Consider the following 26,089-nt stretch of genomic DNA (forward strand, 5'->3'; position numbering starts at 1 on the left):
TTTAGCAAACTATCTGAAGACATTTAAAGTGATCAAGGCCTGTCCATCCACTTGAAAAAGGAGGAAGACCCTGGAGATGATTAATCAGAAAAGCAGCCAAGAATACATTTTTAATACATTGAACTTTAGCTTTGCGCCAACATTGCAAATGAGTTGGTTAGGCAAGTGAGTGCAGGTAACAGATCAGTGGCACCAGGTATTTCTCTCTCCCCACCGCCTCTACGAACCAAAGCATAGTGAGGGCAAATTTAGCACTATGTCTGCACAGCTCCACTTAAAGGGCTATAGTCTCTGAAGTGCTTTTGACCTTTCCATGGATGTAGGAGCTCCGACGACACAGTTAACCTGTTCATTAGGCAGTGACTGTCAATGATTGTATCATTTTCCCACCCTTCACAAATTAGTCCCATCAACCATTGCTTATGCCAAACGGTCTCCACGTTGAAAAAACACTTTGGTTCAAACATGGCTTACTTAACTCTTCTCTGCAGTTAAGGGGCGAAAGGGCTGATCATGCTCCGTATGCAGCAAAACGAGAGGCCGTTTTCTACGTTAGGGGATCAGAGAAATGGAAAATGCAAAGCCCCGTCCTTTTTATTCAGCTGGAGCCGAAACAAAGTAGATCCTCAACAGAAATCTTCTTGACTCTGCAATAAGTAATAAAATTATCATCTTTGAGTTGCTTCCTTCTCGATCTAATGCTTTTGCCTGCGAGCAAAACCCAATACTACTAAATAATGCCATTTCAAAGAAATTGTTCAAATGAGCGATAATTCGGACTCTTTGTCGCTTTTGTTCTCTGAGTAATTCAACTGAATCGAGAACTTTCAGCAGAGGCGAGATGGTTCTGCGATGTGAACGTTAAAAATAAACTCATTCAACTATCATTTTACTTAGATCTCACTTGCAGAGTGGTGGGTTGTTTGGCAACTTCACCTGAAAACAACAACCCCTTGGCATGTTGTGTAGGATAATTGTTTGCCACTTACTTCTCACTCAGTCCACACTTTCAAACAAATGAAAAGTGCTTTTAATTATCTTCTTCTATTGGCCATGGCCAAGAAAGCTCCATCTGCCTTTTTTTCCACCGCAAGAATAAGGGTATGTGAAGATCCAAAGTTGAATTAGAGCTTGCAACGCAAACTGCCAAGAATCTCAGGGCCTTACTTAGAAAAAGCTCTCAGGTTTAAGTTGTCCACTGGCGAAACGTGGGAAAGCAAGATGTTGCGAGAAACAGAAAATGTACAATGTCAACTTTTAACATGCTTTTTTCTTGGAAATGAATACACTCAGTGGCCGCTTTATTGGATACACCTGTGCTGTTAATGCAAATATTGAGCCGGCAAAATCCACATCAACTCCGTCCTGGTTAAATATAGGAGCACTCAGAACAGCTTAAGCCCATAATGGAGCTATCAGTAAATTGCTAATAATTAACAGATAACGTTTTATTCTTTACCGCTTGTTTATTGATCTATTTTAATTGCTATTAATAGCCTGTCACTTGCACAGCTAACATAATACAATGTAGTCGTGTACAAGCTCTGGGAGATAAATGTGGCTTAGTTTGTTATGAATTTGACAAACATGAGTGTTATTAGATGTTTTTAGTCATTGTTACATTTACAAGGATTGCAATGCCGACAATATGCAGAAGGAGAGAGAAATCATTTTATCCCCAGTTAAAGTTTACAGTATCCAATAATAAAAAATGAAATAAATTATAACTACAAAAAATAAATAAGAAAATATTGATGGCAAGAATTTTGATTACATTTTTGCTGAAGTTAAAATTATGTTTTTGATCAATTTGAAGCCAATATTCATTAGAAAAATTGCTCACATTGTTAATATTCCTGCTACTATGTAGTCATAGTGTTGTAGATGTTTAGCATTTAAATTAAACTAGATTTCTTAAGAATAATTATTTTACTCTAAATGCCATGTTAGATATTTTTGAAAAATTAAATTTTCTGAAAACATTTTTCATTATACTTCTATGTCCTTATCATAAATCCTGAATTAATATATTGCCAAATAGTCAACATTAAAAGCTATTGAGTAAATGAATGAAACTGAGATCTTCTCTTAGTTTGCAGTTTCAGAATTACCGGGGCATAATGGTATTTCTGGAATCTATTTTGTCATGAAAAAACCAAATAGATTCCAAGAAAATATGGAGGCTATTATTTATTTTAATATAGGTGCTTTGGGCTCAGACTGGATTCTCAACTGCTGGAAGTGATAGACAATTTATCTAGAAGAAAAGTGTAGGCAGAATTACATTAGACAGTCTCAAAGACATTCTCAATCCCTTTTTAGAACAAAAGGTGATGGAGTCCAAGTAAAAACGAAAAGGATTGAGATGGAATGTGGAAAGAAGACAGACATAAAGGAGGCTTAAGGCTTGGCTATAGGGCACTTAACAGATAACGCCTGATATGCACCTTTCATTGAAATTAAGCTTAAACAGCCAGGAGTTTAGAAGAACAGCTTCACTAGATGGATTTTAAAGAACTATTAAGATGCTTGGATCTTTTAAGGGTTTTGGGCTAAACTGCAAAATTAAACCGAACACTCTTATTTGAATTCTTTTTTAATAATATTGCTCTTTTTAGGAACAGATTAGTAATTTTTATGAATAAAGCCAGAGTTTTACAAAACAAAAAAACTCACTGTGCAATATGGACAAAATGATTAAATAATAAAAAAAAAAAAAACAGCTCATTAAGTTAATGTTATTTATACATGAATTTGTAATTTTAATGCACAGTCAGAAAATAAAAGAAAAATTTGACTAATCACTAAATCTATTAGTTTTAAAGGGCTTCCTGCACAGCTAACTAGAGTAAGCTGACATTAGATGGTCTATTAGAAGGACTACATGCTCTTAAATATGTCTTTCTGAAGCAAAGTTATAAGATTGTTCTTTCAGCCTGCTGTCAGGAAGCACAGAGCAACATATGTGGGAAGACAACAGCTTTGTCTTTTTGAGATAATGTGAAATATTGTATACATGAGCTAATTATAATGGTGTTTGAAAAGGAAAGTCATCTGAGCACCTGCTGAGATGAGTCCAACTGAATTTTCCATTTTACTTTTTACCAAAACAAGCTTAGAAAATGTGCCTACTTGTCTGCTGCAAGGCAGAACGGTCACTAATCTAAAAGCTTCAAGGTTTTTTGTCCTCCGAGGAGCTTGTATGTTCTTACTGTGCATGCATATTGATGCACAAAGCCTTTATGTGAAAACGGCTACCTAAGTTTAACATTTTGACCAGAACCATTTTCTCAAAGAAAAACTCTTCCGGCATCTTTGCCTGAAGAGTTCCTTAAAGAATCTGGAAAGGATTTCTGTCAGGTTATTTGACGGGTCACTAAAACAAATGATGAAGCCATCTTGTGTAACACATCATCTCTATATATGGCCCAAGAATGCCCAAAGCCATGGGATAGTGCTTCGAGGTTTCTACTGGAATCCAACTGCAGCCGAGTACGATCAATCTAAGGAAAAGAAATGAAAGTAAGAGCACTCTGAAAACAACTGCAAAATAAAACAGTGTAATATTTTATCACAACCCACTTAAAATCCAGATCCCATCACAAACATATTTGTTGAAAAATGCATGGATTTACTATAAAAACCAATATCAACACAGATATGCATTCAGGAATTAGTCATTGTTCTTCAGTTTTTCCAGATTTTGTTATGTTACAGTAATATTATAAATTGTATTAAATTAATCTCATTTCTCAAAATTCTTCTATAAATTCTTCAGGGAATGTGGAAAAATGTTTGAGATTTTTGCTGATGTAACAGAAACAGAAAACCAAGAAATCACATTTACATAAGTATCATTGGCTCAATATTGAGCTGTTTCCACCATTTATCCTTGAGATGTTTCTACAACTTAAATGGAGTCTGTCTGTGGTAAATTATGTTAATTGGAATCGATTTGGAAAGAAACACAGTGCCCCACAGTGGACAGTGAAGGTCAGAGGTCAAACACAAAGTATGAAATCAAAGGAAATATCTGTAGACCTCCAAAACAGGGTTGCAAAGAAGAATGGCTTAAACTGCTTAAAGAAAGGTGAGATAAGCTGATGGTATTATATTCAAAAATATTTGAGTCTGTAATTGCCTCTAAAGATGGATCAACAATACTGAACACTTTTGAAAATTTCATTTCATGGTTTTTCAAGTTTTAATCATTTAGAAAAAATCGTATGCATCTTTATTCCACATCGTCTTAATGAGGTATTTCTGTGTAGAATTTTAAGAGATTCATTTATTATTTGGAATAAAGTTGCAACATAAAATGTGGAACAAGTAAAGTGCTGTAAGTACTTTCCGGATGCACTGCAGACGCGGTGAAACAAGAACCCAAGGCTATCCAAGGATGATGTTGCATTAAGGACACAGGCCTGCAGGCAAAAACTTTTGCCAAATGGCTAGTAGTCAGGATAGTGAGAAGGAATTGGATTGCAGGAGTATCTCAATTTTAAGATTTAACAAGTACTGCTGAACAAACGTTAAGGGAAAATTACCCGGCTGCAAAACAACAACCGATTACGACTTTCAACGTCTCCTTTGCTTGGAGACAAAGGTGATTTAACAAGATTATTTAAAGCAGTTAGAAAACAGGCAGGTAAGACCAGGCAGCATTTTCTGTTATGGACTGGCACCTTCCTGATTGGGTAATCAACGTGGTGAGAAGGTGAAACGACCCCCTCAAAATAAACTGATGAATCCTAGGTTTGGAGGATTCAACTTTGTTTGTAGCAGATGTCTCTCATTTTGATTTCCAAAGGCCTTTGTCCTGAAACTGTCAGATGACTTTTTGGTCCAGAGAATGGTGCTCAAGGACTGAAGTCTGAGACCCTCATGCAGAGGTACAAGAGGGGCAAGCTGGCCCAGAGCAAGCAGTGAAGATACTTGAAAAGGGTGTTTCACATTATTCAAAGTATTTTTCTTTGAGTCAGAAAGAAACTCAAACTAACCTTTAGTTTTGTGCTTAACCACAGTTTACAAAGCAAAGAAAAACAATTTCAGTCAATCTCTTTTGTTTTCCCCCTTCACAAAACTGGTGCCAGCTTTTCAGTGACTGTCTCTTACAGGAGGCGACTCGAAACTGCTAACCGTTATTGCCATGCGAGTGGCAAGATAAGATGTTTTGTGAGAACCACCTCCAAATGGCAGGGATACACGCGCGCACGTCTGCTCATCCACACTCCGAAGCTTTGTGATGCAACACCTCGAACTGAGTCACACATGCAAGCGTAGTGTGAACCAGACCCCAGAGAGCGTAGGGAGATAAAACACAGAATTTAAATTATTCAATTCAGACAGGACTGGCTTTTTTTTTTTTCTTTTTTGGCAGAACTAAAATAGGATATCTGAATTTGAAAAGAACTCCCTTTCATTTTGTCCGTCTCCTCCTTTACTGATATGACTGTATGAAATCTGCCAGCAACTCCTGGAACAAAACACGAAGCTGTAGAGGCTTCATTCATTTCTTTTTGGACCTATTTAAGTATTCAAAGTGAATTTTCCCCATGATTAAAAAAAAAGAAAAAAAAAGAAGCTGGTCTCAAGATGCAGTTGCCTTCAGTTTGTTAATTTTCCACTGCTGAAAAAAAAAAAAAGTGTACTCTAAAAAGAAAAATTCTCCTTTCCTTAGAGAAAAAAAAAAATCTTTTTATTTGCCGGTTGCCTTTGAATCCTCCACGAAGGCCGCAACCGCCAAAAAAACACTTTTAATTCCTCAGCGGGGGGAGACATTGAAGGCTGTTCTGGATCATTGGACAGACAGCGTCTGAAGCCTGAAAGACAGGGAGAGGGAGAGAGGTGCGAAAGGCGGAGAAGGAGGAGTGACTTGGTAATTTAAAAAGTCTCCCACACAGAACGAGTGAATGACTTTGCAAACAGTAGAGTAGAAAGGCCTCCGCCGTTTAATTATAGAATAATTGTGAAGTCCATAACGACGGAGACCTGCGAGCTGGGAGACGAGGGAAGAGGGACAGCTCTGTGAAAATGTAATTAGCTGAATATCATTTCTCTTTACTCTCGGCCACTGTCCAATGTAAGGGGTGGAGGAAGACAAACACAGAAGAGCTCTTTTAGAGATAAAACTGAACGCACTGTCACAGTTTAGATCTTCAGTGACTTGGATCAATATGCAATTACCTATGGAGGAAGGAGCACCTTCTCCACTCTCTGCTTCCTCTTTCCCATGAAGGGAAACGGCCATAGAGTGTTCGACGTGTCCAAACCAGGCAACAGATGTGTCTCTTCCGTCTTCTGTTTCAATTACCAATTCAAAACGGCAACGGAACGACTCATTTGGCTTTCCTTCTGGCTGATGGTTTCTTCTCACTGTGATAACTCGAGTGGATAACAGCGCTGCCGGTAAGGGGAGGTCGAAGTATGAAGCTTGTGAATGCGGGTTGAAAGGTGGATCGTCAAACGCTACTCAAGCTTTTGGAATGGATAGAGCTGGAGACGAAGGGGCGTGAACCCGCCCCACCTTTTGGAAAGACCGGCAGCGCCCTCCGCAGCATCACTTATCCTGGGACTCGAAGCAACGGATCCAATTTGTGTGTCGGAACCGTTATTGCAGTGATGACGTTACTGCAAAGAGAAAGCATCCTTCACACTTGTTCACACTCCTGGTGAAGATGGTGTAGTCTTAAAAATGCAAGTTTTTTTAAACAGAGTACATTTACTCAGTGTAGTCCTAGTTCAATTCTGCTGCTCTCACCCCAACATTTAAGAAGATTCAGGACTGAAGTTGCATTTATGTCTGCTTAACTAGTTCTGTGTTTTGAATCAGTATCCTGCTGAAACATCAAGGGATGACCCTGAATTTTTTTTTCTAGCTTCTACATCTTTAGTTAACATTTTACAGCCTGGATGTATTAATAATTATAGGGTAAATTAGGTTAATATTGTTCGTCACAACATAGTCATGGCCCAAGTTTTGCAGGGCTAAGGCACTAAGTCGTTGTTCCCAAATGTGATGCACAGATGATTGTATATTTCCCCTGCTTGGCCTATAAAACCTATTTTGTGAAACATCAAATAGTCAAACCAGTTGCACATGTTGGAACATCATGACAGCCCCATCCTCAGCCGAGCTTCCAGATTAGGCAGCTGCTCAGACCTGATTGTGTCCTCTCAATAGGCACCGAATGACACATAGTTCTTCTAAAGCCGCTCCAAGGCGACGCACTCCCGAGCGGGTAAACACTACACTGTGCATTTTACCAGCTCGTGTCATTGTTCTCAGAAAGGATGGAGCAAGACGGAGTATAAATGTGAAGAGAATCAACAGATTTAATTAAGCGTAGGACTTTGAGAGATGTAAACTGAATAATGAAAAATATTTTAATCGTCGGATCATAAAAATTGTAAAAAGTTGAATCATGTAAACTCATTTGTGTTTAGTGAGTCAAGCGACATGCTGATGTACCAAAGTTACGCCTCACCCTGAACTACCTATTCCTTGTCTTTTCAGCCATCTGCTGATTTGCTCAGATTGGGCTTTAGAGTTTTCAACCGCAGTGTTTTTAAGACTCCATCCCTCCGTTTATCTATACAATACAGAAGAATCTCATCAAATTTGAATAAGTAAATATTTAAAAACAGTAAATGCACCTTTTGTGAGTTCATGTCATCCATCGTCTTTCATCGTTAAACCTACAAACTCAACACCAAAACACTCAGCTAGAAATAACTGCTCTTAAAGGACATTCCTTGCTCAAAGCCTTCTCCGACGTAGGACTCATTCCAGCAATTTCAGGAAGAAGAACTGTACATAAACTAAAATGCATCAGAAATTATGTCAACAAAATATAACATGTGACAACCTCACTTAAGTCAACAACTGCTAGTTGTTGGCAAGGATATTTAAAAACTGGGGGCATAAAGGCACAGGCAGCCATAACCCAAGGAAGCAACATTCACACCCATTGTGGTTTCTTGGATTTTGCTTCATTCCTGCTTTTGTGAAATAATATAAAGAATGTGGAACTCTGCTTTCTCTTCTCAACTCCAGTGACTTTTAATGAAAAGCTTCCCTCAGTGGCACATCTCTATCAAACAAATTGCCTCCAGTCCCACCGCTACAAATGGTGCCCCCAACTTTCAGTTCAAACACGCACTCTCGCTTTGTTTCCCCCGTTACATGTCGAATGGCACGCCATTCAAACGCTCCAAGTGAGCCACAGCCTCCCTTCAGATCCTCTTTTAAATTACCGACTTCCAAAGCTCTCCATTTTTAGGATGCAGAGGTATGAAAATGAAGAGAACTGCGGATTGTGCACGGAGAGCGGCGGTGGCGACCTTACATTCAACATCAGTATGACTCACTGAAAAAAATAAAAAAAATCTGGCGTCAATGTTATGTTTTAAGAGCAGAAGTCTAAATATAAATCCTTGCATGCTGAGGTATTTCAGGGGAATCGCTGCTGTATATATTTTGACAGCGTCGTATCAATTATTCATTATATGTGTCATAAAATAACACAAAAAGTAAAACATTTGAATAAATAAAGTTACAGAATGGTGTCTAGTTTGCAAATTTTTCACTACCAAATTTCAGAATGCACTTTAGAACACAACCAGTGGGGATTTTATGACAATAAAAACTACAAAGATGGACGAATTGAGTCACCGAAAGCAGAATAAATCAGTTTCTCACTCATTTTCAGCTACCAGCTCAATCCTGTTTGAAGCTGCAGGGGAGCTGGACTGTATGCCAGCAGTCAATGGGTACACTGTTGACTGCTGGTCAGGTACACCTGTCCAGTCCATCACACAGCCAACGCAAACACACAAGCCATATAGCAGCACATGCACACAGCCATGCCTTAGGGCAACGTAAAGTAACAAGGTAAATGCATGGGAGAAAACTGGAGCATCAGGTAGAAACCCACGCATGCATAAGAGGAACATGGCAACGCAGAAATGTCATGACGGTTGTTAAGGACCTAAATGTGCTCAAACTAAAATGCTATACTTATTGGGTGAAATGAAAAAAAAAAAAAAAAACTACTAGTGGGATTATAAAAAATTTGATTGAGTTAATTACAGTCTAGTCAAACGCATTTTACTCAAAAAACTAACTTTTTAATAGTTTTTTGCTGCTTCATTATTGAATAGAAAGACTTGTGAACTTAAATATTGTTTTTAATAAATTATTTAGGTTATTCAACCCCCATGCTTTTTGCAACATGTTTGCTTGCTACATTTGCATTTAGTGCTTGAATATAGTCAATGACAGACCAACTCGTTTGTCCACAATTTGCACACAACTTTGGTCTTTTCCAACTTCCTATCACATTGTATGTTGAGGCAAAAGAGAAGTGTTTGTATCGTCCACAGCTGGTTGCAGATGTAACTTGTGCGTCAGATTTACAGGTGTACCGGAAACACATGAATTTTAAGGTTCTGGCCAGAGATTTTATTTTATTTTTATGTAGTCTATGCATAGAATGAATCAAATGTTTATGGATTATTGAGAAATGCGGATCACATATTCATAAGGATTTCTTTTTTTAAAGAGGGAAGCAGTTGCTTCTGAAGCAACAGGAAAGCTGCATAACCTTTTTTTTTATTAAGTAGTTCAACAGCTGCAATAAGAAGCACATGTACTGCTTAGAGCATTACTGTTGAAGCAGTTACTAAGAAATGCAGCGAGAACTGTAAACAAGTCACGGTAGGCCTAACTTGGTGAGATTTATTTTTCTAGGCCATGGAAGTCTTCTGTTTGTTGAACTCTACATCTAGGCCACAGAGTCTACTGGGGGCTAGACAAAATCCTGAGTCCAGACGGACTGACACACACACATATTGGGTCCAGTATGAAGCAAGTCACTCCATCAGTGCACCTCAGGGGGACAAGCTTTAGCCACCAGCCCCCAAATCCACTGACTGATCCAGTGCCCGGACTGTCAGGGCCTGCCTGGCCGCCATGCAATCTTTTAACCTTCGCTTGCTGCTGCGAAGCCTCCGGTACTTCACGCTGCGTCTGTAAAAAGCCCGTTCAAGGGAGACTAGGAAAACAAAGAAAAGGAGGAGGAGGAATATCACAAAAACTAAACCTTTACCGTGGCAGGAGAGATTCAGGCAGGCTGAGTGACAGAGAAGGAGTTTGATGGAATATCAAGCGGTTTATTCATCAAAGTGCTGAGAGCGTCTTCAGACTGACAAAAAGGAAACGGGTTTTGTTGTTCAAGTCTAAATGTTACACTTCGTATTGTAGTGAAAGCTTCCTGTAAAGAAAGACGTCTTTTGACTTAAAGTAAAGCTTGATTTTTTTTATTTTTTATGTTCAACTGCTTTTACAGTTTCAAATTAGAGCAAGTAATAATTGTTTTGCTGCAGATATACAGCACAGATTTTTTTAAAATAACTTTTTCATTCAAACTTGCTTGGAGTCCCAAAATGTGGATTATCAGCTTCACCGAGTTTAAATGCTCAAGGTTAAATTATCCCATAAGGAGATTTAAAATGATTAATCTATTAGTTTGGAAACAATGCAGTTAGATTGAGATTTAGCAATTTTATATTTAATGTAGGACTGAAATTTTTACATGTTAATTTCAATGAATTACATAGACTAACTTGATAAACAATGTCAAAGCAGTTGCCTGATTTTGTTTTTAAATATTGTTTTTTTACATACAAACGTCCCAAATCGGAACCTTTGTATTGTGTTTCTAGTACACCCGTAAATGTGACGCACGGACAACTTCTGCAAAAAGAAACAAAGCCACTTCTCTTGGGCAGAGAGGTTCATTTTTCCTTCCAAAAACAAGCCGATGGGGTGTTGGACACGACAATTGTTTTGTCCAAGTTGTACAGAAAGGAGATGGCCCATCAGCGAAGCTACTCAAGCCTAAAATACGATCTGAGTGCTACAGATGTGGCAGCATGCATCGACATCCCGAACGCTAATGTCAGAATCTACGGTCCGCATTTCTTTTTCAAAGACGCTACATGAATGATCAAGGGTTCTTGAGACACTCGGATGCTGAATGGGTAACAGCACTTTGCATCAGTCTTATGACTGAATAACATACACAGATCAAATATAACTAATATTTTGTTATGGGGCTCATACATCTTTATTCAATAATTTGGCAGCAAAAAAAAGGTTTGAATCAAGGCATCTTACATTAAAAACGCTTTAGAGTGGTGCACGCTAACCAAAGGAAGGCTTCCTTCTTGTGACTTGATTGAGAGGATCTCATTGAGTTAATGATGTGTTGATGGTGCGCCGCTTTTTTGGCAGGTTAATTGAAGGCATTTTCCTGGTTGGAAGAAGATTAATATAACAAGATGCCTCTCACTCCGTGGGTTTTATTTAGTTATTTAGCGAGCATGTGCTCCACCTGCCAAAGAGGTTATGAGGTTTATAGCGTTTGTTTGTTTGTTTGCCTGATTGTGAGCGGAATTGCTCAAAAGGTTACTAACTGATTTGCATTTAATTTTCCCAAAGGGTGGCACAGCCCGATGCAAAATTCATTAACTGGTTGGCTCCTCACAAGCCAGGATTTTTATTTTTAATGAATTCACTCTGTGTTCCAACATCTTTTTACTTAATGCAATTATTTTATTTTTTATGAAAAAGAAAGTCTGACCCTTTCTTAAAAAAACAAACAAAAAAGACCCACTTTAACCCATTAACCCACTTTGTTAAATCACGATTTCACTGTAATTTACCATTTTTGGAAAGCTGAGTTTGGTTTCACTTACAGCACTGAAGAAAGGTCGGTGCCCGGCCTGTATGATCAGGAAGTCACTTTAACAGAAGCTGCCGACAAAAAGTAAAATAAAAGTTCTGAAAACTCAACACAACATTTCCTTGAACTAAAGAAATTCAAGAAAATATTAGGCTAATTCCTTCTGGAAAGGGTTACAAACCCATTTCTAACGCAAACCGACTCCGGCCATAATCCACAAATTGTAAAACACGAAATGTAGTGAACCTTTCCTGGATTGTCCAACCAAGTTCATAAATGAATAATCAGAAACAGACTAAGAGAAATGGCATCCATTGACCAAAATTAACATTTACAAAATAAATTCAAGACCACAGGAAAAACTGTCCTGCTGACAGGTGAAACTAAACGGGAACATTTTTGACCCTCTGCTTCCCATTATGTACGGGGTAAACTAACAGCAATCACAAAAACATCATACCTAAAGTTGAACATGGTGGTGGTAGTGTGATGGTTGGCGTCTTCCGTCTTACAAACATGGATGGCGAGTTTTAACCACGAATTCTGTGCTCCGTCAGAAAGTCATGTAGGAGATTCTCCACACTTGAACTTCTGAATGGTTTAAAAAGGAAAAAAATATATATATAGTAATTGACTGGGTCCTAAAAACGTCAGACATTAAACATGACTTTAAATAAGCCATTCATGATCAAACAACCCTCCAAAATAACTGAAAAGTGGTGATGAATGCGTAAATACCTGTCGTAACAGAATTATTTTTGTTTTAGAAAATAAAAAAAAACTGGAAAAAAAAAATCTAAGACCGAATTTTTGTTTCCTATTCCTACTTTATATATTCCATGAAACCCTAAGAAAACACATTACATAGCAATGTGTGAAAAACTCCCAGTTGAATAAACCCCAACAACAAGCTGTTAATAATAGCTTTCTATTATAACTGGTCAGCACCAGTTATAACTTGTTGCATCTTTTTCACTCCAGTAACTGTAGAATTTAATCGTACTTATAGCCTTGAAACTACTTCAGCTGATGTTACACACTGTGTTTGTTTTTCAGATCAGAAATTATTTGCACAATCAGTTATAAAAACAAAGGACAGTCTTTTGTTTAGTTTTCTGCTCAGTTGACGCAAGTGAACCACCGAGTGAGTGTATTTACTTCGTCTTATGCAAAGAAAACACACTCATCAGTTCTCCTAGAAACAAGTCAAAAGTCTCGAACAAAACAAGTAAGAGTCAAAACTTCAGCATTAACCCAACGGAATATTAGCTGAAACAACACGGAACACAGGTAATAACATCACGCTTTACTTACCATAAAAACTCGGTTGGTTAAGCGAGTCAAAAAAATCATCCACATCCTCTTTAAAAGTTGTAATTGTTGCATGTCTGTTTGTGACGCTTTAGAAAAAAAAAAAATAAAAGCCTCAAAAATGGTTCCGAGACGTTTTTTATTCTTCCCCGGGCAGCCTGGGAAGCAGTGGGCAACTAGTGTGCTCTACCGCCTCCTACAGGACTGGAGTGACACAGTCGATAGATAAACAGTTAAAAAATAAAACTACTAGATTTTATTGCATAGACTATATGTTAAAGTAAAGTTTTTATTGAGTAATTTTAATTTTTCGAGGGTTTTTTTATATATACTTTATCTGTTACAATCCACGTGCTACTGATTCTGCTTGGCTGCCGTACGAATATAGCCAAGTTTGACGTTACACTATTTGACAAACTGGCCATTTCAATGTGTTTACCAACAAAAATATATATAAAAGGTGCCTTCAATTATCACTGATATCCCAATATATTTTTGCCATAATTTCATAGCATCACGTTCCTTAATCAGAGTCCGAATTTCTGCTTTGAAAAATCGATTTTTTTTAACAATACTGTTGAAGGTTATCATGAGAAACTTGTGATAAACAATATTCTGCTTTGGGTGAACAGCAAACAGATTCCCAATAATGAGAAGTCTATGCACCTTGTAGGGAAATAAAACTGTTTCCAAATCAACAAAAAAGGTTTTATTGAGGAAGTTGCTTTTGGCCACCGTCTGCTGTTTGGAATTGAAACAAGTTAGTTGTAGTTTCGAAATGACTTAACCACCTTATATATATATATATATATATATACATATATATATATATATATATATATAATTTTTTTAAACCTTTTTTTTACATTAATGGAGCATTTTATGCTCCATTAAATAAATGTCACGAAATATATTACATACTTAGGGTGAATCAATGCATATTATTTAAATAACTAGCTAAGGAAGTGAAATTAGTTAGTTACTGCAGATAATCTATTTCTGATAGGCTTGTTAGTTCCCTAATCAAAAATGGAGTACGGCACAACGTTCGTAAAGACATATCCTTTTAAACTCCCCTATCACAGAAAAGAAATCACCTGAATACTTAACTTCACGTTTCAAAATGACTGACAGCCGACCTGTAGAGAGGTCTGACCTAACACCCATCCGTCAGCTCTCTCTGAAAGAACAGCAGCATGCAATTAGTGGTTGAGTGTTTATGCTGCGTTTGCTTGAGTAAATCCAAGACATTACACCGATCTTCGTTTTCACCCTTTGAGAGTGCCGAGCTGACTACAGCCAAGCAGTCAGTTAGTTGAACTCACAGAAGGTTATTTTATTACCAGTGCATCCAACTCTTGAGTGCACCATAACCTTAAAAGCCTTTCGCGCTTGCTGACTACAGTTAAATGAACGGGCTCGACTCGGTTATGGTTCACCGCTTTTGTTCCCCCCCGCGAGGGGAGCTAATAAGTCAATCTGATCCACTCGCAGATACGCCGAGGATGCACTTATCGCATTGTCAGCAGCTCATTTCATTAAGGCTCCTAGTTAAGTTTGCATGTTACACGTTCGACATTTTAAATTACCCGAGTCCCTCTTGGCTTGGGCCGAGGGATGGGGGGTACAGGGTGGAAAACAGAGGGAAGGGCTCCTTGTGAACCCCCCCACTCCCTTACCCTCCTGAACTGCTTTGACCATCAGTCATGGCTGTCAGAGCAGCTGGGCTCCTGTTCTACAGTGGGAGCTCACAGCAGAGCTCTACATCATCTGGAACTGTGATGGAGGCGCAGGCTTCAGCTCCACATGGTTTGATTAGAGGCTGTGCTTTCACGAGAAAAAGCGAACGTGACGGATATCGGCCTTCGTGACGAGGCTGGTGCGGATAGTTTTGCGTGGAGTCGCCAAAGTAATTTTTAAAGAAAGGAAATCTAATTTTTGTAGCAGTAAAGCGTTTAATCACACTGGGTTGGAAAAAATAAATAAATTTTTTTGGAAGTCGTCTGTGTAGGCCTATTTTGCATGGCTGAATCCCAAAAATGATATCTATTTTTTTCAATCAGGTCAGGTGTTTTACTCTAATTTGATTTTGAGAAATCCCATCTTCTGACTGCATTTTTGTGACATTGTCAGTTCATTTCCGTTAATATTTCTCATCCAAAAATGCTTTAGGAGAAAACGAAAATTGTTTTCTAATGTTGGAAAAACCCAAGACAATTTTTTAGGCTGTTCCACCGTGTTATCAGTCATCTCCATCGCTCTCTTTCTGTAAAAATGAGGCTTTCTAATATAATTTACAGCCAAAAATTGTTTTAGCAATAAAGAAATAATCTACCAATTTTGCCTCCATTGTTATTTCATGTGAATTCTACCTTTATGGATTTGTTATTATCTTTTGTACAATTATGCTTGTGTAATCATATCAGCATGCTGTGAGGCTGCTTTTAATAATAATAAAACAAAACAAAAAAAAAACAAGGCTCGTTTCAGTTAATAAGTGTTTGTATATGTTAAATAGAATATTCAAATGGAGATAAAGCTAATGGGCTTCTGCTGTATCTTTTATGACATATAAAATAAACGCGACACTGCATGAACGGACTTATTTAGTGGCGTGATTGGTGAAGTGACACCGGTGCCGAGCAACAAAACACTTTCACTTTTCCGTCCTATCCATCCTTGCTTGTCTCATTAGCCTTCATTCCATTACGGGGGCCAAAAACTACATCCAGGCTTGTTTATGTAAAGCAATTTCTGCGCCGCATCTTGTTATCAGCAGAGGAGATGTGCCAGTTGGATTGCTCTGTCAAACCCGAAATTGTTTTTTAATTCCCCGATTATCAGCGTTTTGAATGGATTCTGGCCTCCAAGACCTGTTCGAGACCTACTGGGTTAGGACGGAAATTGCTCACGGCATCAATTGGCCTCGAGACAGGCGAGTCAGACGAAACCTCACAAGTTAATCACAGCACATTGCATGTCAGACTCTCGGCTGACAAAAGGGATTCATGAGCCGTTGATATAGACAGATGGAATGTTTAAAGAAGTAGTTGAGAGCTACGCTTTTCTTTAACTTGCAAATGTATTCGTATTTACACAAAAGAGCAACACAAAGAGGTGAAGTGGGAGACAAAGGTTACAGGTTTTGTTATTTTTTTTAATAAATACAAATCTGAAAGGTGTGGCATGCGGAGAAAACCGACTTCAAAATGCAAAAAATACTTGAGGATGGCAGGAAAATGACCCCTGCAGATACAATGGAAGAGTATCCGAGCTGAAATGACCTAGTCAAAGTTCAGACCTGATTACATTTCAAAATCTCTGGCAAGATCAAAGAAGGGCTTTTCGCAAATGCTTTGTCCACTACTTCTGACTGAGTTTGACTTATTTGCTTAGAAGAATGGGAAAAAAAATGGTTGTAGATGTGCAAAGGTGGTAAAGGTGTCGTCCAAAAAAAACATTCAGCTCTCATTACACCAGTGGTTATGCAGATTTGGGCTCAGAGGAGATGGATATGAATACATGCTAGACTTCTCCAATTCTTTTCTTGAAAGAAATTAAAACCGTATTTTAACATGCGCTTCGTAACTATGTACTACATGTTGGTCCTTCAAATCAAATTCCAATAGACGACACTCTAGTTTGTGGATTTGAGTACAAATGTTAACATTAAAAAGCAATGTAGTGAAAGACAACTGCAGTTTATCACAAAAACTACAGATCACATTGTTTTTCAAAAATGCATTTTTGGTGCAAAAGGACAACGGTAACCAAATACTGAAATGCAACTCTGTAGGATGTTTCCAAGTTAGTCAAGTAGATGAACTCTGCTAATTCCTGATTGTACGACTAATATCACAATTTCACATTGGAACTGCGTCAGATAAGACTTCCAATTTCATGGTTTTTTAGTTCTACTTTGACTATTTTTACTGGCATATTCTTCTTCAGTCAAATAAAAGTTAAAACTAAAAAAAGTGAAGATTTTTTTGAATTGCTAGACGGACAACTTTGATTCTTTTTCTAAACAGAATTTGAAATTCAAATGAAGTAACCATGAGATTTTAACTGCAGCAAATGAGGCGTTCAATTCCTACTCAAGAATCTGAATTTCTGAGTAGAAAATTTCACAAAAAGCTGAAGACGTTTTTTAGAGTTTGGTAAAAGAAAAAACTGGTCATGCAGGGGTACATTGTTGTTTTAAAACTCCATAATTTTAAGATTGATTTCACAATTTTTTTCCGATAAAACTTGGATAATCTCTGATAAAGTCTAAAGAGTCATGAATTTGCAAAAAAAGGAAAACATTAAATTTTTAGTGATTAAAGATATAAATGTCTGCAATTAAAACTAAAAGTTCTTAAGTGTACTGAGATTATAAAGTCAATTGTGAAAGCTTGGTCAATTTTTGCACATTTGCAAACTTACCACCTTAGTTGGAGAACTTTTTGGCTTTTTTTTAGTACAATTTTCTGACTGAATATTCTTTTTCTTTGTAAATTCACAACCTCTTGACAGAAAATATAAGCGTTTTCCTTGTAAATATGTAACATTAACTTCTAACTTGAGTTTTTTTTTTTGGACAGAAATTTACTTTGCACCCTCACACTGTCTGTCATCGTGTTTTGATACATGGAGATGAACTTTTTCATTACTTTTAATGCTAACTTGTCAGAGCGGCATCAGTGCAGATTTCCCCAATCTTAAAACAACTTTGATCTCAGTCGATTGAGGATCATTTCCAAACCTCACAATTTTTACATCTAACATTTAGTCATGATTATTTCATTTAAAAAGTGCAGCTGTTGTTATAAAATGAAACTTACTATTGGAATGTTTCTGGAACTGGTCCGTCGCTTAACTACTCAGCCTGAACTTTCTGCAAATGATAGAAAATAATCAAGATGGGGTAAGACACTGACTGCCAACAACCTCTCTCCTCTCCTTGCTTTAAAAACTTCCTTTAAAGAAGGAAGGAAGAAAAATTCCCATATAGCAAATATATGCCAAATTATTTAGCTAAAAAAAGAGCTATTAATGAAATATGTTTTGCAACACATAACAGCAGCTTTGCTAATGAGTTCGAAAGATGAAGGTCTTTTCTATCATGCTTAGAATCCATTAAGATCCGCCAAAAGACCCATGTTATAAGCTCACCACAGCGTGAACTTTCATTTGCATTTAATAACTTTCTTATTTGTCCAAGACCCGATTAGAATGTTGCGTGCTTTGTGCAGCTGATCTACGGTAATGGCACTTGGTGTTTGTGTGAGCCCATTAGGGTTTTGGAGGAGGGAAGATTCGCATCGTCTGCAGGCGGAACCCCGACACGTTTGTGCGTGGTGCAAAAATGTTCACCCCCGAGCTTCGAGAAGAAACTTTTGATCCAACAAAAGTTGAATTCTGCAAAGTTTGCAATGCGAGCACCCGGGCCTATCTACCTTCAGCATCAGCACAAAGGCAAAAAAAAAAAAAAAGAAAAAAAAAGATTTAGGGCATCTACACCCTTCGCTTTGATGCCACAAAGCCTCTCCGGGGAGCTACTTCCTCTACAGCGAGGGAGTACCCATCGCTGTGTCCCAGCCTGATACCGATTTACCCATCCCCAAAGGATAGACCGCTCTTAATACGATTACAGAGCAACAAGACTTTAAGATAATTCAATGCGTCCTCCACGGCTAATTTTGAAAAAAGCCGGCATGGATGCCACATCCGCTTATTGTCGCTCCCCGCATGCTAAAGACGGAGAGCACCAAGAGTTGAATTATTACCGCACAATACTGACTAAGTGGGAAATCTCTTTGGACATGGGCGGCCCACCATATGCCTCGATTTAATTTGATTTTCCGTCCGGGGCTTTAGTTATAAGTGCCTCTAAAGTTTCATGTCTCTCTGCAGCGAGAGAGGGTGAAAGGGCAGCTTCTGCTTTGACTTGACTTCAGCAATTAAGAGGGTGAGGTGGGGGGTAAATAAACCGTGATTTGGTTTACAAAAAAAAAAGAAAAACACGAAAAGAAAACATGGAGCTCTCTTGCAGATACATGGCAGCATTAGTGGGCTGGAGTATTTGGTGCAAAACTGGATTAGGCTTAATCCTACAGTAAATTCAATTCTCCGGATGCAGATCTCTTGTAAATTTGTGTTTGCAAGCACTATAGGTTTAATCCAATATGGATTTGCAACGGTCTTGGTGCAACTTTGGTACAGATCCACACAAAAGTCTTTGCACCCTTTGAACTTTTTTCGGATTTTGTCCCCGTGCAAACCTGAAATTTCAAAGAGTTTTATTGGGGTTTTACAAAACAAACATACATAACTGTAAAGTGAAAGAATAAATTAGTAAAAATCTGACAAGTGTGGAGGGTATTGTTATTTGTTCTATTTTGACCTGCGTTTAATAAAGAAAACAGATTTTTTTGTAAAAACTACTGAAAAAACAAGCATCTATAAATCCATTAAGGGGGGACATTAAGGGGCCCCTACATAATAAAGGAGTACAACTTCCAAAATTTTCCATTTTTTTAAAAGAACAATTCTTTAGGGTATTTTGGAAGTAAAGGTTTACCTTTTATGGAACTAAAATATTTTCTTCCGTTACTCTTGTATTTAGCTCCATCCATCAAACTCGTCACTGCAGCATGATGCTGCCATCACCATGTTTCACATTTATCACTTCCCTCTTCTAGCTTGGCGGCAAACTCTAGATTAGAAACTCTGAAGATTTTAGCTTTAATGTGACAAAATCTAACATCCAGAGGGAAGGAGTCACTTTCCTAAATCATGACTCAGCTAAAGGTGACACAGGTCAGAGGGGATGTTTCCTGTAAGCTAAAAACGAGTACTCCCCACCCCCAGGGCAAAAGAGAAAAAAAAAATTAAACAAAATAAAGAGCTCTCTTAATCATGATGAATAAAACAGCTTCACGCACAGCTGCGCCTCTTAGACGCTTGTTGCTGCTGCAAAGAATGCCTTTTTCATCATCGTGCTGCCCTCTGCGGGTCTTCTTCCAGCCTCCTCCCCCACCACAAACCTGCCCCCGTTTTTTCCCCCCACCCACCTTCCTTATCATTACCAGACACCCTTTAAGACTATTAAATCGCGTTTCATTCCCTCATCGAGCGGCAGCACGTGTTTTCACACAAGAATTGTGTTTGTTCTTCTTCTTTAGACTATATTCTCCGCAGAGGTAGAACGTGTGCGCCGCCTTTGCTTTGCGCCAGCCTGATTTTAAGTTCCACTAGTTGGGGAAAAAAAATAGAGAGAGAGAGAGAGAGAGAGAGAGAAAAGGTTTTGGTGGGAAGATCAAGCTTGTGCACAGCAGCAAGGCTGGATATCGCATGACCGATGCAGAGCTGCAGAGGAAGAGAGAGAGTGAGGGAGAGAGAGAGAGAGAGAGAGAGAATCGAGATTCTTGCATTCGGGGAGAAAGCTGGAAGAGCATATTCGCTGATCTGCGCTCGTTTTGGACGCTCTGGCGGCTAAAATAAAGAGGCACATTTGTCATCCGCTTCAGGTCTGTGCGCACTTGGAGGAAAGTCACGTTCTTTAAGAAATAAATAAATAAAAATACTGAAGAAAAAAAAATGCATGCGGTAAGCCCGGCGTGATGTTCTGAGATGTGGGATTACAGCGCTCTGTTCTCAGTCATGTCCGAACTTTGGTTCTGGCTGCTCTTCCGAGATGACGCCGCTGATTTCGGCCGGACGGACTCGGAAGCCGCGCTGGCGTGAATGAGATCTCTCCCTCCCTCCTCCTCCTCCTCCTCCTCCTTCTCCTTCTCCTCTTCCTCTTTCCCCGGATCAGACGGCACTCTTAACGTGCGCCTGCTGTATGGAGCCTAACGCGGAGGAGACTTGACTTGTTTTTTGTTTTTTTTTATTATTTATTTATTTTTTTATTTTATTTTCCTTTGTTTTCTATTTCGCCCAATTTTTTGTTGTATCTGCTTTGGCGATCGAGTGAAGGACGGGTGACACCATAGGAGAAGGAGGGGAAAAAAAAGACAAATCAATGTTTTCCACTGAGGTTGGAGAGAGAAGACCGTGATTTTCGGGATGCCTTGGCGTTCACACGGATCGGCACGGTAAGATGTCTATGATTCACGCATTTATTCACGCATTATGCTCGAATTCTGAGGATCTTCTACTGTAGGTTGGAACATTTTTTTATGGGGATCTGTCCGTGGTGCTGAAATCTCTGTCTGCCCACCCCCTCCCACCACATCCTCTCTCTGCCCTTTACTGCATTAGCGAAGTTGATCCGATTCCAGACAGTTTAGGGAAAAAAAAGGTGTGCGCGCGGCTTCCCTTTACCTTGACAAAAAAAAAAGCCTCCCAAGTTAGTGATAACACCCATTATCGTCTTCCACCCGCGTCTGCAACAGACGTTTACATTAGACGTGACTTTAAGAATCGATTGCAGCGCCCGGAGATGTCTTAAATAAGACTATTTGGATGGGGATTCGGTGTACATAGACTAAAATGTACGCGCGCACGTGAAAATCCGCGTGCACGCAAAGCAAAAAAAAAAAAAAAAGGGGGGGGGTATGTAACCCCCTCTTTTCCCTCACCCCCCACTCTGTGGCAGTAGAAGCACTGCCGCCTCATTTTCTGGTTATTTACCAGAGATCAACAGCCCCATCACGCAGTCTTCGTCTTTGATCAACTTCTCTCGATCATTTCTGCCTGTAGGCAAAAAGGAGGTTCTGTCACCTTCCTAGGCCGGATTTTTTTTTTCTTTCTCTCTCCCTTTTCCCTCTCCAAGATGAGCAGTGCCTGCTTTATTTTTCTTTCCTTTTCTCGATCAATTCCTTTTGAGAGAGAGAGAAAGAGAGAGAGAGAGATGTGTTCTGGTCTCCTTTTCAGTCCCCCCCAACCCTTCAAATAAGAGTCGATAAAAATGACACTGCGCTCGAATGAAATCTACGTGTCCTCGTGTTGCTGTTTGCTCCCAGCCTGGAAAGGGTAAAGAATCCAGACAGTTTGGCCACAGTTTGCCAGAGGGGGCAGTTGAGGGGAGCTGGGTGAGGATTCCTCTTTAGAAAACGATGGAAGATTCCTGTGTAAGGTACATTGGAGGCAGATGACAGTTGGTGTTTGGAAATCCAGTGATGAAGTCTAGACTTCCATTTTCCAAGATGGATTGGTTTTAATTTAAGAAATCCAACAACTTGCGCACCTATCCTTCATGTTTATAGTTTATTAAGCACTGAAGTTGCAGCATGTCTTCACGCCGAACAGTCCTCAATAGGCCTACTTGTTTTGTTGCCTGTGTGCCATGAATACTCACAGGGGCTCAGTTCATTTAGTAGGCAGCTATGCAGTTTTAGAAATGTTACACGTGTCTCATACATTTCCTGTGCAGTATAAAAAAGAACCCCTCCTTTTTTTTTCTATTCTCTTCTACCCACCCCTCCATACCCCCCACCCCTCCCCTTCCCTAGATGACACCTCACACTGGCACCACACTCGAGTGAGCCGGGGCATCCTCTCCCAGGACAAAATGCATATCTGGATTCTAAAAATAATCCTTCTGATTGCATCATCTCCGAGGCTGGTCGAGATGTATGACAATTATGGGGAGATCTGCCGGAGCCTGTGCACGTGTGACGAGAAGGAGGGGATCCTGACGGTGAGCTGCGAGAACCGGGGGATCATCAGACTGACAGAGATCAGCCCGGTTCAGTTCCCGATGTACCACCTCCTGCTGACAGGGAACCTCCTGAAGAAGCTGTCAGTCAATGATTTCATCAATTACACCGGGGTAACCATCCTGCACTTGGGGAACAATGATATCTCCGAGATCGAGTCAGGTGCCTTCAACGGACTCCAGGGATTAAAACGGTTGCACCTGAATAACAACAAGATTGACCTTCTGAGGGACGACACTTTCACAGGGCTGGAAAGTTTGGAATACCTACAAATTGATTATAACTACATTACAACTATAGAGCCCAATGCCTTGAGCAAACTGCACCAACTGACAGTGATGATTTTGAATGATAACTTACTTTCTGCCCTCCCCTCCAATATATTCCGGAATGTCCCCCTTACGCACTTGGACCTTAGGGGGAATCGACTGAAAATGTTCCCCTACATCGGCCTCCTGGAGCACATGGACAAAGTTGTGGAATTACAACTGGAGGAAAATCCGTGGAACTGCTCCTGTGAGCTCATTGCTCTCAAGGCTTGGCTGGAGAGCATAGCCTACACGGCTCTGGTCGGGGAGGTGGTGTGCGAGACACCTTTCAGGCTGCATGGCAGAGACCTGGATGAGGTGTCCAAGCAGGAGCTGTGCCCGCGGAGACCCGTAGAGGACACGGTCAGGCCTGCACCACCCAGCAGCACCAATGGATATTATCAGACCACACCTTCTGCTGTCACGGCCTCTGTCACCTCATCAGCTGTTTTTAGGTCCTCCTCCAGGCCTACCAAGGGCACACGGCAATTTAACAGAACTAGGTTAAAGCCCACTTCTCGGTTACCGGGCGGTAACCCGTATAACTATGGCCCCATCATTGCTTTTCAGACCAAATCTCCTGTGCCTTTGGACTGCCCCACTGCCTGCACATGTAATCTGCAGATTTCTGAAATTGGGTTAAATGTCAACTGCCAAGAGAGAAAGATTGAAAGCATTTCTGATCTGAAACCCAAGCCATACAACCCTAAAAAAATGTATCTCACTGGAAATTACATCCCTGTGGTGCGAAGATCTGATTTTGTCGATGCCACTGGATTGGATTTGCTTCACCTGGGAAACAACAGGATAAGTGTGATCCATGACAGGGCTTTTGGGGATTTAACCAACCTGCGTCGGCTGTATTTAAATGGTAATCTCATGGACAGGCTTACAGGGGAGATGTTTTTTGGCTTGCAGAACTTGCAGTACCTTTATTTAGAGTACAACAAAATCAAGGAGGTGGAGGCTGGCACTTTTCGCTACCTGCCTAATCTCCAGCTGCTTTTCCTCAACAACAACCTCCTCAAAACTTTACCCATGGGCATCTTTTCCAGCCTCTCCCTGTCTCGGCTTAATCTGCGTAACAACCAATTCCAAAACCTGCCTGTGAGCGGTGTTTTAGATCAGCTCAAGTTGCTTGTGCAGATAGATCTGTTTGAAAACCCCTGGGACTGTTCTTGCGACATAGTGGGGATGAAGATATGGCTCGAGCAGCTCAGTGCAGGCACGGTGGTTAATGAGGTTGTGTGCGAGACGCCCGTACGCCACAAGGGGACGGATTTGCGTTCCATCCAGTCTGAGCAGCTGTGCCCAGACTACACTGACTCATACGTCTCACCAACTCCCCCCACGGAGGAGCCCATGGACGACCATGTTGTCACAACAAACGCTCCCCAGAAGTTCAGCCCCTCAAGCAGCACAGTTCCCCTCTCGGTCCTCATCCTTAGCCTCTTGCTTGTTTTCATCATGTCCGTCTTTGTGGCAGCGGGGCTATTTGTCGTGGTGATGAAAAGGCGCAAAAAGTCTCAGAGTGACCGCACGAGCACCAACAATTCGGACGTCAGCTCCTTTAACCTGCAATACAGCCTCTACAGCAATCGCTCCGGCCCTAAAGTCAAAGCCCCCGCCGGTCACGTTTACGAGTACATTCCCCACCCCATGGGCCACATGTGCAAAAATCCCATTTACAGGTCACGGGAAGGGAACACGGTGGAGGATTACCGAGACCTGCACGAGCTCAAGGTGACATACAGGAGTACCCCTGATGAAGAAAGGGATGGTAGCACGTTGAGGAGTCCCGCATACAGCGTTAGCACCATCGAGCCACGTGACAACCCCTCCCCCATCCAGGATGCAGACCACTTTTTCAGGGGCATTCTGGAGCCCGATAAGCAGTCCCCGCATCAGTCCATCCCATCCATCCCAGCAGCCAATTTAGAGTACAAGTACACTGGGCCTGTGTCGTACACATACAACCCAAATTTCGATGTCAGACGGCAGTTCTTGCACCCGGAGAGGATAAGAGAAACGGTGCTCTACGGCACAGCACCCAGTACTGTTTATGTGGAGCCCAACAGAAACGAGTATTTGGAGCTAAAAGCTAAACTGCAGTCTGAGCCTGATTACCTCGAGGTCCTTGAGAAACAGACCACCTTTAGTCAGTTCTGAGCAACGCGGTTGCTAATGTTAATGAGACACTTTCTCTGCTGGTCCTCCTTGAAACAGTGGCTCAGTTTATTAAAGGGTGCCTTGGCACAGAAACACACGAGCAAATGCGAGGGAGCTAGGACGGGGTGTGCCGAACAATCAATTCTTTCTGAAACGCGACAGCACGAAAAACGGATACAGCTTTCTGACACGTAGACGAACAAACTCCACTGATGATGATGCAAATTTTATTTTTTTATGGTGAAGATGGAATAACACAAAATGTAAGTGTACTGGTAAATCCTATCCAACTTCATTTTCAGGAATATAACCATACATTAAAAAAAAGGTATATTGTGAATCAGAAGAGAGAGAGAGAAAGAGAAAAACGTTTATAAAATCCCTCCTGGACAAAAAAAAAAACACTTGTACAGCAGATGATCAGAACTGTGTAGGACTATTTTCTGCTGTAGTCTGTAAGTAAGTATTTATTGATATAATCTCCCATGTCTTTTAAAAAAAGAAAAAAAACTTTGATTCTACATCAGATATTACCTGTGTCATCATATTCCATGATCCTCTGGAAAAAAAGGCTTATGTTTGTAGTTTCATTTACTGTAGCTCTGCATTGTAACAGTGGCTTTTTCTTTTTTGAAAGTGGCACACCCCCCCAAATGTTCAAAAACAGACTGCGTCATTTGAAGATTTAAAAAAACAAAACAAAAAAAAAACAACAAAAAATAGTGTCTTTGTATGCTTTCTGCACTTTTTGAAATTGGAAGGCAAGTTTGCCTTCATTGAGCTCTCATAAAGGAGATTATTATATTAAAAATGAATATGAGTATTCATTCTTAATATGTAGAGGTGATATGTTATCAAAACTAAATTCATAAATGATATTTGAAGTATTCATTATGTTGTGTAA

At 40.0% G+C, this 26,089-nt stretch overlaps 1 protein-coding gene and 1 long non-coding RNA gene across 2 annotated transcripts; one reads left to right on the top strand and one right to left on the bottom strand.

Moving 5' to 3' along the window:
* Window positions 1-9,548: 9,548 nt before the first annotated feature.
* On the bottom strand, window positions 9,549-13,242 carry LOC148160739 (uncharacterized). The gene is made up of 2 exons (XR_015765562.1): window positions 13,062-13,242; window positions 9,549-12,338 (listed from the first exon to the last, which is right to left on the bottom strand). It is a non-coding gene; the product is annotated as an uncharacterized LOC148160739 (long non-coding RNA).
* Window positions 13,243-22,524: 9,282 nt separating this feature from the next.
* On the top strand, window positions 22,525-25,863 carry slitrk5 (SLIT and NTRK like family member 5). Its single transcript, XM_088013564.1, has one exon. The coding sequence runs from the start codon at window positions 22,561-22,563 to the stop codon at window positions 25,183-25,185; it is 2,625 nt and encodes an 874-aa protein (XP_087869690.1). The 5' UTR covers window positions 22,525-22,560; the 3' UTR covers window positions 25,186-25,863.
* Window positions 25,864-26,089: the final 226 nt, after the last annotated feature.

The sequence above is a fragment of the Poecilia mexicana genome, unplaced genomic scaffold (genome assembly GCF_051168715.1).
Source record: "Poecilia mexicana isolate PSO_F unplaced genomic scaffold, ASM5116871v1 scaffold_2, whole genome shotgun sequence".
Classification (NCBI taxonomy): domain Eukaryota; kingdom Metazoa; phylum Chordata; class Actinopteri; order Cyprinodontiformes; family Poeciliidae; genus Poecilia; species Poecilia mexicana.

Coding starts and splice junctions, on each gene's coding strand:
- slitrk5 (XM_088013564.1), top strand. CDS start 22,561: ATGCATATCTGGATTCTAAAAATAATCCTTCTGATTGCATCATCTCCG.